Raw genomic sequence first — 12420 nt, forward strand, 5'->3', positions numbered from 1 at the left:
TCCCCAAAAGGAGTCCCCACAATGTCACTGTAGTAGAAACACACACACACACACACACACACACCTGAAGAACAGCTACCTATATATGAAGCAAAAACAATGAGCTAATTACTGTGGCTGTTTTTAGGGTCGAGGTATGGGGGAAAGCTGAACAAGTGCGTGATTAAATCCAGTGCATGCTACAGGTGTCTGTTGCCATGGAGACGAAGGGAAAACTGAGATAGAAATTGCCCTAACCTTGATGTCAGATGTGATTTGAACACTAACATCTGGTATTTATATTGATATTCAGTATATTTAAGACACAAACACAGACATTCTTCACATCATCATGTAATAAAAACGGATTGAGATGCCCTTAATTAACACTGTTATCTTAGTCTTTATTTTGTCACAATTGTATGTCAAATATATATATACGTCTATATGACATATATTATATGACATATATAATTTCATTTCTTTACAATAGAGAAACAACATAGAGATGACACACTATTTTGGTTTCTAAGTAGAAGCTCCTTTTAAATAGTGGCATTTTTTTCAATACACTGTTTAAGTCAAGCTCCCACTCAAGTCACGGTTTTGTTTTTCCTTATTGAGTCACATTTATTCACAATGTGTGTTTGTTTGTCTTTATAATTTGATGTCAGTATTTTCTTTTTTTTTCGTCTGCAGTTCAATCTGTTCGTGTTCCTTCAGAATCGACGGCCATCTGTTATTGGTCCGTGTGGCCACACAGATGGTCCCACCTGCTAAACATCCTGTGCCACCAGCAAAGGTATACAGTTATTGGAAACAGTGTCTTTGAAGCTTTACAGAGTTAATCCAATCAGCTCGCGGAGGGCCTGGCATAAGCGTTTCCAGTTCCTCTGCAGCTGGGTCCTTTGGTGGCCAAGGAGTAGTTTGCGCCTCCGTACGCGAGGGACGTCTGACCTTGGCACCGTCCCTGGGCTTCTCTTTGGCCTGCTGCCTTCGAACCTGTGCTCCCACTACCGCCTGTGTGCACAACTCTGGCTGAATATTGGACGCTTTTCCCTCCTGACTCCTGCGCGGTCCCGGCATCGAGAGTGTTTGTGCCGCCGCGCTGGATCTCGCTGTGAGACCCTGACATTTTCACGGGGATGGAAAGGCTTTTCTGTTTTAATTCCTGCGCTAGTTCCACTGTAATTTCAATGGAGCAGGGTGTATGCGTGGAGCTGAGGTTCTTCTCCGACCCCAGTGTAACGTTGATGGTGGCTGGAGGAGGGCGAACACCGCCGGGCGTGACACCGGACGCCAGCACGACAGCCTCACAGGACGAAGAGGGAGAATTGCTCGCGGCGGGCGCCGCTGTCTTTCCAGCCAGCGCCGGGTACCACTTGAGGAGCCCCGCTTTGCTCCGCTCGCTCGTGTCCGCGTTCCCCGCCTCGAGGTCACATGCTTGTAGCGAGGGGATGATGGGCACGGACCGGGTGCGCAGGGAAGGCGGTAGGTAGGTTGTTCCCTTATCCAGACGGGTGCACGGGACCTCGGTCCATCCCTTTCTGGCTGCGAAGTGAGAGAGCGAAGTCCTGCTGAGGAGGGCGCCGACCTTTCCACCGGCAGAATCACACCTTTAGGCAGAAGAAAGAATAGAAATGGCAGGGTGAGAAAGAGAGACCAAGTCATTTATATTGTGACCTTTTTGTCCGGGACACTCATTTCCTAAGAGGAGTAATATAGAATATGGAGATGAAGCGTCCATTCTTTTGTGCTTTTTTACCATTTAATTCCCCTCATTGTTCCGTCTTGCACCAATAAAAAATATTATTTAGGTATTGTTCTTTCATAATCTCGCGTAATTATTTATAATCCTCCACACGAGCAGTCTCTATTGTTTCTGCATGAATATTTAACTGAACAATCCTTTCTCTCATGAATGCCTTATCGGATATTTAAGGCTTTAGCAACGCAGCAGCTGGTCCTGACCTCGGCCTGTGTATGTAAAAATGTGTCTTCTTGAACATCCGTGTTCTAATTTTAGGTTATATAATCTCACCGAACACACCTCGTCTGACGGCTTTACAATGTGACATTTGGGGTGAATGCAGGTGTGCTCGCGGGGTGTGAGAGTCTCAGCACGTATGTTGTCATGATGATGCATCCTGCCGTCAAGTATGAGTGAAGTATCACGAAGCAGCGCCGACAAGCTTGAAGGGCAACGTGTTCAGTGTGAAAATAATACAGCAGAGCGGGGAAACTTATCCAGCGTCAAGTGGGTGAGCTTGTATATGAGTCGAATGCGCACAATATTGTTACTGAAGACTCAATTCACATTTCGACTCACCCCGGCGAAGCCTTAGGAGACAGCCGGTGTTATTGTCAGCCTTCAGAGACTGTTTGTAGCATAACCAAGTTTAAATAATTGAATTACTTCGCCATTCCTCCCTCGGTATTAGAAGGGCGAAAGCAAGCTGGAGGTAAATCCGGCAGATCAAAAACAGATCTAAAAATAACTCCCGTAGCAAATTTGCCTTCAATTCTGTCCTTATCTGTAAATATATGTTTTGACACTGGATAATGAAACCGACAATACTCTGCGGGGATTTGTTGTCACAAAACGGAAAACATGGAAGAGTATTTCGGTGTTTGTTTGCCGTTCTCGCCTCTAACACTTTTCTCCCCCATCCTTCCTTCGCTGCACCCCTCATCATCTCCGCACAATCTTCCTTCTTTCCTCACTTTCCCCTCTCTCTCTCTCGTTCTCTCACTCTCCTTTCCACCTCCCATTTCTCATTTCCAGAGATGAGAGGGTGTAACCATGGCAACAAGGGAGAGGTGGGGGCTGGAGGAGGAGGAGGAGGAGGAGGGGGCTGTGAGCTTGGTAGCTTGTTGTATGGCTGGTAAGTCGAGAAATACGTCATTTCAACTTCCAGAAGGCCAGAGAAACTAGCTCGACGGATGGATCTGCGAGGGAATTATCAACGGCTAATGAGATCTAAATTGTTTAACTGTACAAACGCAATCTTATCCCCAAAAGATAAGAAGCCCTCTTACTCCAGCTCTTCTCCTAAAAGCTGTGTTAGGTTAAACTGCCTATAGCCTACAGATTTTTGCCTTTGTGATTTAAAAAAAAGATTTCTCATTAGTTTCTTTAGTAGTTTGTTTATTTGTTATTCTGTGTGTGTTAAGAGGGGAACTGTTCTGCTCCTGGAGGATCTCCCCAGCACAACCGTTTGAAAAGAGCTGCTGAGCTCCACGGAGCTTTGTTTAAAAATGTAAATTATGGAAATAGGTCACATAAAGAGTTTGGCAGCTTGCAGTGTATCTTACGAGCCGCTGTAGCGCTCAATCAGGTTGGCATGCTAATAGAAACATTGCGAGGCACTTTTAAGTGCGCGGAATGCACGAGGGACGCAACTGCTTTAACGACAGACGTTTCTGATAACAGTGCCATCGCTCAAGTTGCACACACTGACAGCAAATTAGGCTTTTCCTGAGTCATATGCTAAATAGGGGCTGCCTTACTCAAGCTTAAAGAAGCTCTCGTCTGCATCTGTAAATAAAACCTAAAAATAATTCCATGTTTTGATTTTACGAGAACTTGACATTAGGCATTATTCTACTTAGCATTTCAATGAACAATGAACTATAAATGTTTTCCAGCTTTACATGTTACGTAATAATCAATCTCGTTCATAATCTGAGGATCTTTTGAGGCAGAAAGAAAAGTCTTAACTGAAAGACTTTGTTTCGACATGGATGATCTCCTCCCTCCTCGAGGACACGGGGCGAACATCCCTCTGTGATAACAAACGTGTCAGAGAGGATTTCACTTCGAGCTATTTTTTTGAACCCATGCCAGCGAGGATCATCAGACTGTACTTTTTTAAAATGTGTAAGTTATTTTAAGCCCCCAGATAGCCAACTGGCGAGCGGTGGCTCTGCCAAAAAAAGTCCTCCCTGCTTTTTATAATGCTTCCGGAAACAGCGCCAGTGGCTGTGCTTCACTGTATGATCGCCATGAAAATAGGGCAACTCGCTGTCCTTACTCGACATCAGGATGGAGCATGAGGAGAATTCAAGATGTGTCAATGCCTGAAATTAATCCGTTGCAATTTGTGGTTTTGTTCTAGAAGAATGCAGTCACACAATATGGCTCCATATTTAGCTTGTAAATGACAGAAAATGTAATTATTTAGGCGATATATGACCCACGAAGCTTCCACACAATGCTCGAGCATTAGCCATAATCAACCCATTCTGGACATCTTGAAATTCGAATGTGATCTGCTAATTAGTTTTGGCGCCGTTGTTGCATTTTTAACCCTGATAAAACCTTGCAGATACAACACATATTCATTCACAGCGAGAGCCCAATGGCGAGTGTAGGGAGGAGGATTACACACTCATTTCTTGGACTTCCCCGGCACCATGATCTGTTGAGCGGTTGCGATCAAGTGTGTTCTCCAAAATGAATTGTGACAGTCCCCCTTGGAGGAGATCTCATTTATTTCCCTGGATCAGATTTCATGAAGCTAGTTTGCGGATTTGAACTGCGAGCATTTCAGTCATAAACTCATTTCTCACAAAATTATCCTTCTGCCACTCCAGCTTAACCTCAGTTAGTCCCGGGGTCGGTATCACTGAACCGGCTATTTGACATCAGCGGAGAAAAGGGCATTTCCTCTTTGTGGGATAAACATGACAAAACTAATAAAAAGAGAAAAGAAAAAGTTTCACCTTCTTATGGACTCCATGTCTGTTGACTCGTCCTCCTGCAAATGTTTGTAGACGTGGCCGTTCACTCTGGATCCGTCGGTGAGATTTGTCGATATTTTGTGTTTCCCTCTGGAAATAGGTGGGGTCCTGAAGTAATTAGTCTCCCTCCGTTGTCGGGCAGGACTAAGTGAAAGGGAACTGCTCCTGTAACCACAAGGGAAACCAATAAGAGGGGGTGAATATCACAAATTTAACACACTACTCTACAGTAATTCATTTATTTTATTAAATGTATCTCATCTCCCATGTTCATTGATGTGTAATAGACTGGACTGAACTTTCTGTTTTATGTTTGAGTTGGAAAAAAAGCATCATATTCCACATTCAATAGACTCTGTGCATTAATGACCTTGGTATGAAGTGTAAGCATCAAACTGAGGTTGTGGTAAGAATAGTAATTTACCAGTTAGCAATATAGATTTCACATTAAGTCATTTGTCTTGACTCCAAAGGAGAGAAGGATTTGTGGTAGAGCAAGACTCGATTACACATAATCTATCTTTTTTTTCAATAAATGTTGACGCGGACACTGGGGACATGAGGCCTATTGATTTCAGCGGCATTGAAAATATAATTTGGTTATTGATTTCAAATGTTTAAAACGTTTAACCTTATAGATTGATTTTTCTGAGTGTTTCTTACTTTTAGACGAGTCAACTAGTTTAAGATTAAACTTCCGTTTAAACATCAGGGAAATTATTCGTTAGAAACATCCCTATTATATTCCATTTCTTCCAATAGATCCCTCTAAATGCCTCACACTGTTCCTTTAAATGTTTCTTTTTGTGAACTATTTGCTTGAAGCTAAAGAGCATCTTCTTTTAAGAGGGGCATATTTCTTGTACCCACATGAAAATGACCGGAACACGTCGATATCCTGCTGCCGCCGAGGATCGAAGCGGCAGGCTTTAGAACCTGTGCTTCCTGCCTAGACGCACTGTGTTGAAATTGTTCTGTGGGCAGCAGGCGGTCAACTTCAAAGCAGAGCCCTGCACGTCTGCAGCAATAAAGCCGTGACATCAAATGTGAATCAAAGTTATACTGCACTACATCGCAACCTAATGTGTAAGTATATCACGTAAGAACAAACAACTCCCACAGCACGCGTGGGAGTATGAAATTTCAGTTTATTTGAATATACTTCAGCACCGTGTCTGCCTTGTTGATCACCTGCTACTGTTTCCTTTGTGAGCAATAGTTCACTTGATTGTGTCAGTTTAACTGAACCACAAAAAGCAACTTGTGACATATTATTACTTCTGGGTGAAAAACTTGTTTGTATCGAAGCACTAAACACAAATCAGCGACAAAACACTCTCCCAGCTTGATTTTGGCTCTTGAATAATTTGGCATTGCGGCAAGCCACACATTACAAAAATAGTCTATGTATGAAGCAGTGGACTGTGTTTAAATGTTAATCAAGATGTCCAAACTTTCAGATTTTTCTAGCTTGTCCTTAAACTGAACTCTCTCATTCCTTTTAATTCAAGCAGTAGACTCAATAGTCCAGTAGACGTGTGGTTATTAATTGATAGCTGACTGGAGCACTGTGCAAAAAGTGTTCAGCTATAATAATTTCCAAATGTCCGTGGCTGTGGAACAATAAGCATGGCTAATGTTGGCTCTAGTCTTCGCCAGCATTAACATTTGCATCCACTGATGTTGTAAAAAGTTGATATGAATAAAGCTGAATTATGTCAGTTTTGTTGGCTATTAGCATGCTGATTTTTTAATTAGGATTAACTGAGAGCTGGAGAAATTCAAATGTGATTTTGTGAATAAAATCGCCAGGCTGTTGTAATTATTGAAAGTTAAAGGTCTAAAACTAAAAGGCAGCTGCTTATCTTTACAATTCAAAAACGTACAGCCTCCTGATGTTAAATGGGTAAGCCTGGCTGTGAGAGTAATCCAGCACATATTTTATTAAATTCTTCTCTGTGTGCCTTTTTTGGAAAGAGTCAGAAAACACTAGGAGACAGAGGAGGATGACATGTGACAAAAAATAAACACCCTTCCCACAGAACCAGCAGGATACCAGACGCAGCACTTCTAATGTATGCGTGTGAAAGACTCATGCTCACTGACTCAATTTGAGCATATTGATTAGCCTACAATTTCCTCATAATCCAATAATAAATCCCGGTGATTGATCAAATTCCACAATAGCACAAATGACAACAGTGATTGACTACCGGCAGTGTGATGATTATACATCGACTTGGACGGTGTTATTTCCGTCAGATTTTGCTGGCAAAGCAACTTGGAAATATGCTTGAGAACAGGCGGAACTGAGGGAGCTATGCCGGTCAGTTTATTCAGAACTTATCAAAATTGAAATGGTTGAACTTCAAAATGATTGATATGTTCATATTTCCCAGCTGACGTGTATACAACGAGCACTACTCTACACAGAGAGAGAGTGTTAATTCATAAACGCTAGCCACATGTCTCTAGGGATGTCTGTCTTTGGTCCAGGCTGAAATATCTTTTACAGACATTCATTCTACTGATTTGAATTGATCCCCTGCCTTTTCCTCTTGCGCCACCATGAGGTCAAACAGTTTATTTGTTGTTTATGACCAAATACCAGGCGGCAAACTCCTGTTCTTAAAAGTGAAGCCAATGCTGAAGTGCCTTAAACTTGTATTCTCTCTAATAGCCAGCAGGGGGCGACTCCTCTGGTTGCAAAAAGAAGTCAGATTGTATAGAAGTCAATGAGAAAATGAGCCTACTTCTCACTTGATTTATTACCTCAGTAAACATTGTAAACATGAGTTTATGGTCTCAGTTGCTGGTTTCAAGTCTTCTTCAATACAGCATGATGTTCATTTAGTAAATTATGGTTCCATTTAGAGTCAAATAGACCATAAAGCAGGGTATGCTTTAGGGCACGGCTGTCAATCACAAGGGCTACCTTGTGATTGACAGGTTGCTACAATGGCGTTGTCCGGTCAGTTAATTATAACCTTTTTGGTCGCCTAAAAATGTATTACTCAGCATTTGGTTGTATTTAGCTCCACCCTCTCGTGTCACTTCTGGTTCCAAAAAACCAAGATGGCCACGGCCAAAATGCCAAACTTAAGGCTTCAAAACCGTAGCCCACAAACCAATGGGTGATGTCACGGTGACCGCGTCCACTTCTGATATACAGTCTATGCCAAATACCAGCAAAACTACTATTCCCATCAGCCATAGATGCACTTTGTGTTTAGTGCTAATTAGCAAAAGCTAGCATGCTAAAAAAACCTAATATATGATGGTGAACAAGGTAAACTTTGTGTCTGCTAAATGTAACATGCTTCCACTTGCCATTGCACCAGAGCTGTATACGTATATGTGTATTTTGGTTCAGTTTTCTGTCACTTTAAAATATGTGTGGTTGCCTTTAAGGGAGTGACGCATAACTTGACCGTGTAAGCGTAACATCATTACTGAAAATATATATTCCATAACAGTTCAGTGACCGCACTGTTTGTCTATTATCAGAATAAGCCAACTCAACTGAGAATCCTGGCCTGTGCTGTCTTCATAACACAACGCAAGATCGTTACATAAACATCAGCATGTTTGCGTCGCCATTGTGACAGCCTATCCGACTGTTCTTCTTTGTGGTTTAAGAGCAGGCTATACTGTATGTTTGTTTTTTGTTTTTTTATCTTTATCTTATATCTACATATTCAGTGATGTCTACATTGTTTTAGCAAAATCCCAGGTCAACAGATATACTGTGCATTCGAGCATGTGAATCAATCTGCTCATGCTCGTACCCAATGATAAAGCCTATGATACAAGGGTAACCTTTTGCAGCGATATTGATGGGACTTATTGACATGCTTTTATGGGGCATTTCTCCTGATAGCTCAAAATGTGGACCACTTTTCTCAGGTCAATAGCTGAAAGCATCTCAACATCATCCATCACAGTCTAGTTCTCCCCTGCCTCCCCCTACTCTGAGAACAAACTGAACACACGATTGACTGTCAGCTACCCTCCGCGAAGCACCTGCGCGACACTGTGGAGGATAAAAAGCCAGGACGCGTTTTGGCACCGTCCCCGCGGCCACACATGACAACCTTTTCGGACAAACTTTCCTCTGCGGCACAGCGGCGGCCCATTAAAACAGAAAAACGACTGCCGCCTCAGTGGGGTTTTCAGTAAAGTTGTCATCATAGTCAACCAGACATCTAAAAAACTCCCTCTGTCTGTACACTCACAGAGCCTCTCTGAGTCGCCCATTATATCTGCAAACATAGCCGCCTCTAATCGCCGTGCATCCTGGACTGTATGTTCTCACAATATAACGCTTCAAGTTTGTCTAATGCACACAGCGATGTAATGAGACTTTAAATAAACGTGTGAAGCCTCAGTGCACAGTCTGTTCTCACAACAGCTACTTATCCGGAATTGCTTCCAATGCCTCTCAACGCCGTCACATCAAGTGAAAGGTAGACATTTTAGCAGCAATCAATTAGCGATTCGCCAACAAAGAGTGTAATAGCTGCTAAGGGAAATACATTTTTGTGAAATGAGTTCTTGCACGCCGTGTGGCTGAATGTCATTAACTGTCAAAATGTGCCTGCACCCATATCATCAAAGCCAATGAAGCTTTTCTGTAAACATCCCAGATAGGGGCATTGTAGCACGCTCTATACCCACATCCCTGTGTTCTTCTGAGGATTTTCAAAAGGCAGCATTTGATACTGACGGCTGGGATCACAAAAGCACAACCGCTTCTGAGAGCCCTCGCGGCAAAATGTTGTTCATCTTCTGTCACTTGAAGGATGGCATGAAAGGAATTTGCTTGAATCAATGTTTAACTCTCTGCACATTAAAATTCGCTTCTCCTCAGAGGACGTCTCCTCTTCCCTATCAGTGTGCGAGAAGTCAATTCTGCCTGAGCACACATTTAATCACTTTGCACAATTTACTGGACATGCCATGTAAATAAAGACATCTTCACTCCCAGCTATTTAGAGAGACTCTAATTTTCATTTAATTAATCTAGCTAAACCAATAATCCTCCAATAAAACGTCTGAATCTAACTAAGGACATGCACACAAGCAAAGCTTATGGTGTTGGTAGTGTATCCAAGATATATATAGTATCTCCCAGTTATAATCAACATAAATCTTTCTAACAATTTTTTAGAAATGATCTGTTTATTATTTGGAGGTCTATATTTTCTCTCCATGTTGCCGGATGATTACATTTTCTCACTTGGCTGCCTGCCTCTCGTATCTGGATATAGTGAGCGATATGAGACAGGAAATAAGAGGATGTCACATTGTCACCTGAAGCGTTTCCCTTTAGACAGCGCTCTGCTGAGAATAGGTGGGGCTGCTGTTGATGTGCCGGGCGCCACGCTGCTGCTGCCCTTAACAGACGATCCGTGAGAACTGCAGCTCTGCAAGAAAAGGAAGAAGAAAAACATGGTAATTGTGGCTTCAGGATGTATCTCCGTTATTATCCTCATGCTATGAGTAAGACACAGGAATGTACTTTCTTTATTAGCTCGGATTTATTTGTTATAATGATCAAGAGGGTCAGGTGTAAGCTATTATGTAAATCAACACAGGAAAACAAGCTCCGGGGTATAATACATAACGCTGGGGATACTCTATGTGGCTTAGCAGCGAGCCCCCACTCAGGTTTAAGTCCCCAGTCAGGTTGAGGATGTTCTCTCACTGATGTGTACCCCCCCCACCCTTAGTCAGACAGTCTTTAATTACACTTTACATTTTAAACTGCAGATTAAGAAGGGGACGCTTTGTGAATAAACTCCACCATGGCCCTCATAGCACTCCCGCTTCACTAAAGAATTAATCCCACACAAGATTACATTAATGGTTTCCTAAAGAATCCCCCCCCCCCCCAATTCTTTCCCCTTTATTCTTATCAAAATGAACGCCATTATCTTACAACAGGCCCCAGACAGAGCGCCGGCACCGCGACCACGGATGCCCCAAGAACCCCCCTGTGAGACACTAAGTCATGAGATAATTCTGTTATTCCAGTTACAGTTGCTTCCTGCGCTGGCCTTTTTCTCTCCGTCTGATTTTACATCATTAAAGCAATTGCATGTGACTCACAGCCGGTTCAGGGTGCTCACGCCTGATAAGCCCCTTTTTTTCCCTCCCTTACACACCCCTGACTCCCAGAGGGAGCTGTTACTGCTGTTCACTAGTTGTGCAAGAAAATCGGATCATTTTCGGCCACCCTCTCATGTACCCTGCAGGGGGAAAACGCCTCACTTTCTGGAACAATTACTGTGGTAAACTTTCCCGGAGGATGATATCTATGTCAGGGGATAAAATAAATAGCTCGAGGCAGACAATGGTAGACCTGCATGGCGTAACCCTTTTCACTTGTTCCCTCCTATATCTCACTTTTGCCTTGTTTTTACTGCCACTTGTGAAAACCTTGGGATAAACACAATGTGGATTTATTTCAAGGAGAGACAAAAAAAAGGGAAAATACAGGAGCTTAATAGAAACAGAAAAATCAATCAATATGTTGACTATCAACTACATAAGAAGGAGAAACCTATGCATTCAGAGCAGCGTTAATCCTCCTTGGCTTACCATCAAATAACAGGTCCTGAACTGTGCATAATGGGATATTTGACCATTCTTCATGAAGGACATTCTTGAACTAGCAGCAGCACAAATCCACCACCAGATGCAGTTCACTGCACAAACGTGACTACCAAACACAATTTTGGCCCTACGAAACCAAAATGTTAAGCACCTGTTTTACAATGATGCGCTGACATGCACATTAGCATTGAGTTTGTAACTGTTGACAGCATTATTAATTATCAAGCAGCGCTGGCCTGTCCGTTTATTAATCACCTACCTACAGATGCTTTCATATCATCCCAGCTGCCGTCACAACATTTGATGAACAAGTGGCTAATATTCGTCCTCATACTGGCACCCTGGTTAATTCTCGGATGGCTCCGTGCCTTCTGTTTCTTTAAAGCTACGATAAAACCCCACCACTTCAAGAGGCGTAGCGCACGGACGTCAGCCTTGTTGGATGCATTTCAGACTATCTCTTAATTTGGAAATACTCTAAATGAGAGCAGGAAGCCAATTTCAACCTGTCCATTGCCTGTTTATTCAAATGTAAGTGGAATGAAGACACTGTTTGTGAGACCACATGACCACAGGGTGTTGTTGAATCGACTTTGGTGTAAGAGAACACAGCCTTTTGGCACACCAGAGCTTTTATTAAAATATATTTCTGTGGATTTTTGTACACAAGGCTCTGTTCTGTGGCCCTTACTATCCTCTACGGCCATGCAGTATTCATACAGCCCTTGCATCAGTCCTGGGGGTGACCCAGTCTCTTCTTAGAGTTCGGCTAGTTAGTTACCTCCAGCTTCCGGCTGAGGGGAATTGAGTTTTTCTAGTCTTGTCTTCCCAGCCTGTGTGCCCCTATTCCTTCATGTTGGTGCATGTCTGTTCCAGTGCAGTTTGTCTCATGGGTGCATATACCCTATCTTTTTTTATTTGAGACACAATTTTATTGCCACCGAGGTGTTGATTCAACTCTGAGAGGAGGTGGGAGGTGTTTAACTATGCAATTACATTTCCATTTCTCTTTCTTTCCCTTAAAAGTGCCTTGAAACAAGTCATACTGTCCTATATGACTCATATAAAACACTTTACAGA

General features: G+C 42.6%; 1 protein-coding gene across 1 annotated transcript in view; it reads right to left on the minus strand.

The window, feature by feature from the left end:
* Positions 1-362: 362 nt before the first annotated feature.
* nrg3b (neuregulin 3b) overlaps positions 363-12420 on the minus strand; it is a 223356-nt gene continuing 211298 nt past the window's right edge. The window contains exons 7-9 of the mRNA XM_074619002.1: positions 10036-10148; positions 4705-4887; positions 363-1595 (exon numbers count right to left, since the gene is read on the minus strand). Coding sequence (XP_074475103.1) covers positions 833-1595; positions 4705-4887; positions 10036-10148 — 1059 coding nt within the window. The 3' untranslated portion in view covers positions 363-832. The remainder of the gene's footprint in view (positions 1596-4704; positions 4888-10035; positions 10149-12420) is intronic.

The sequence above is a fragment of the Sebastes fasciatus genome, chromosome 20 (assembly GCF_043250625.1).
Source record: "Sebastes fasciatus isolate fSebFas1 chromosome 20, fSebFas1.pri, whole genome shotgun sequence".
In the NCBI taxonomy this organism is placed as follows: Eukaryota; Metazoa; Chordata; class Actinopteri; order Perciformes; family Sebastidae; genus Sebastes; species Sebastes fasciatus.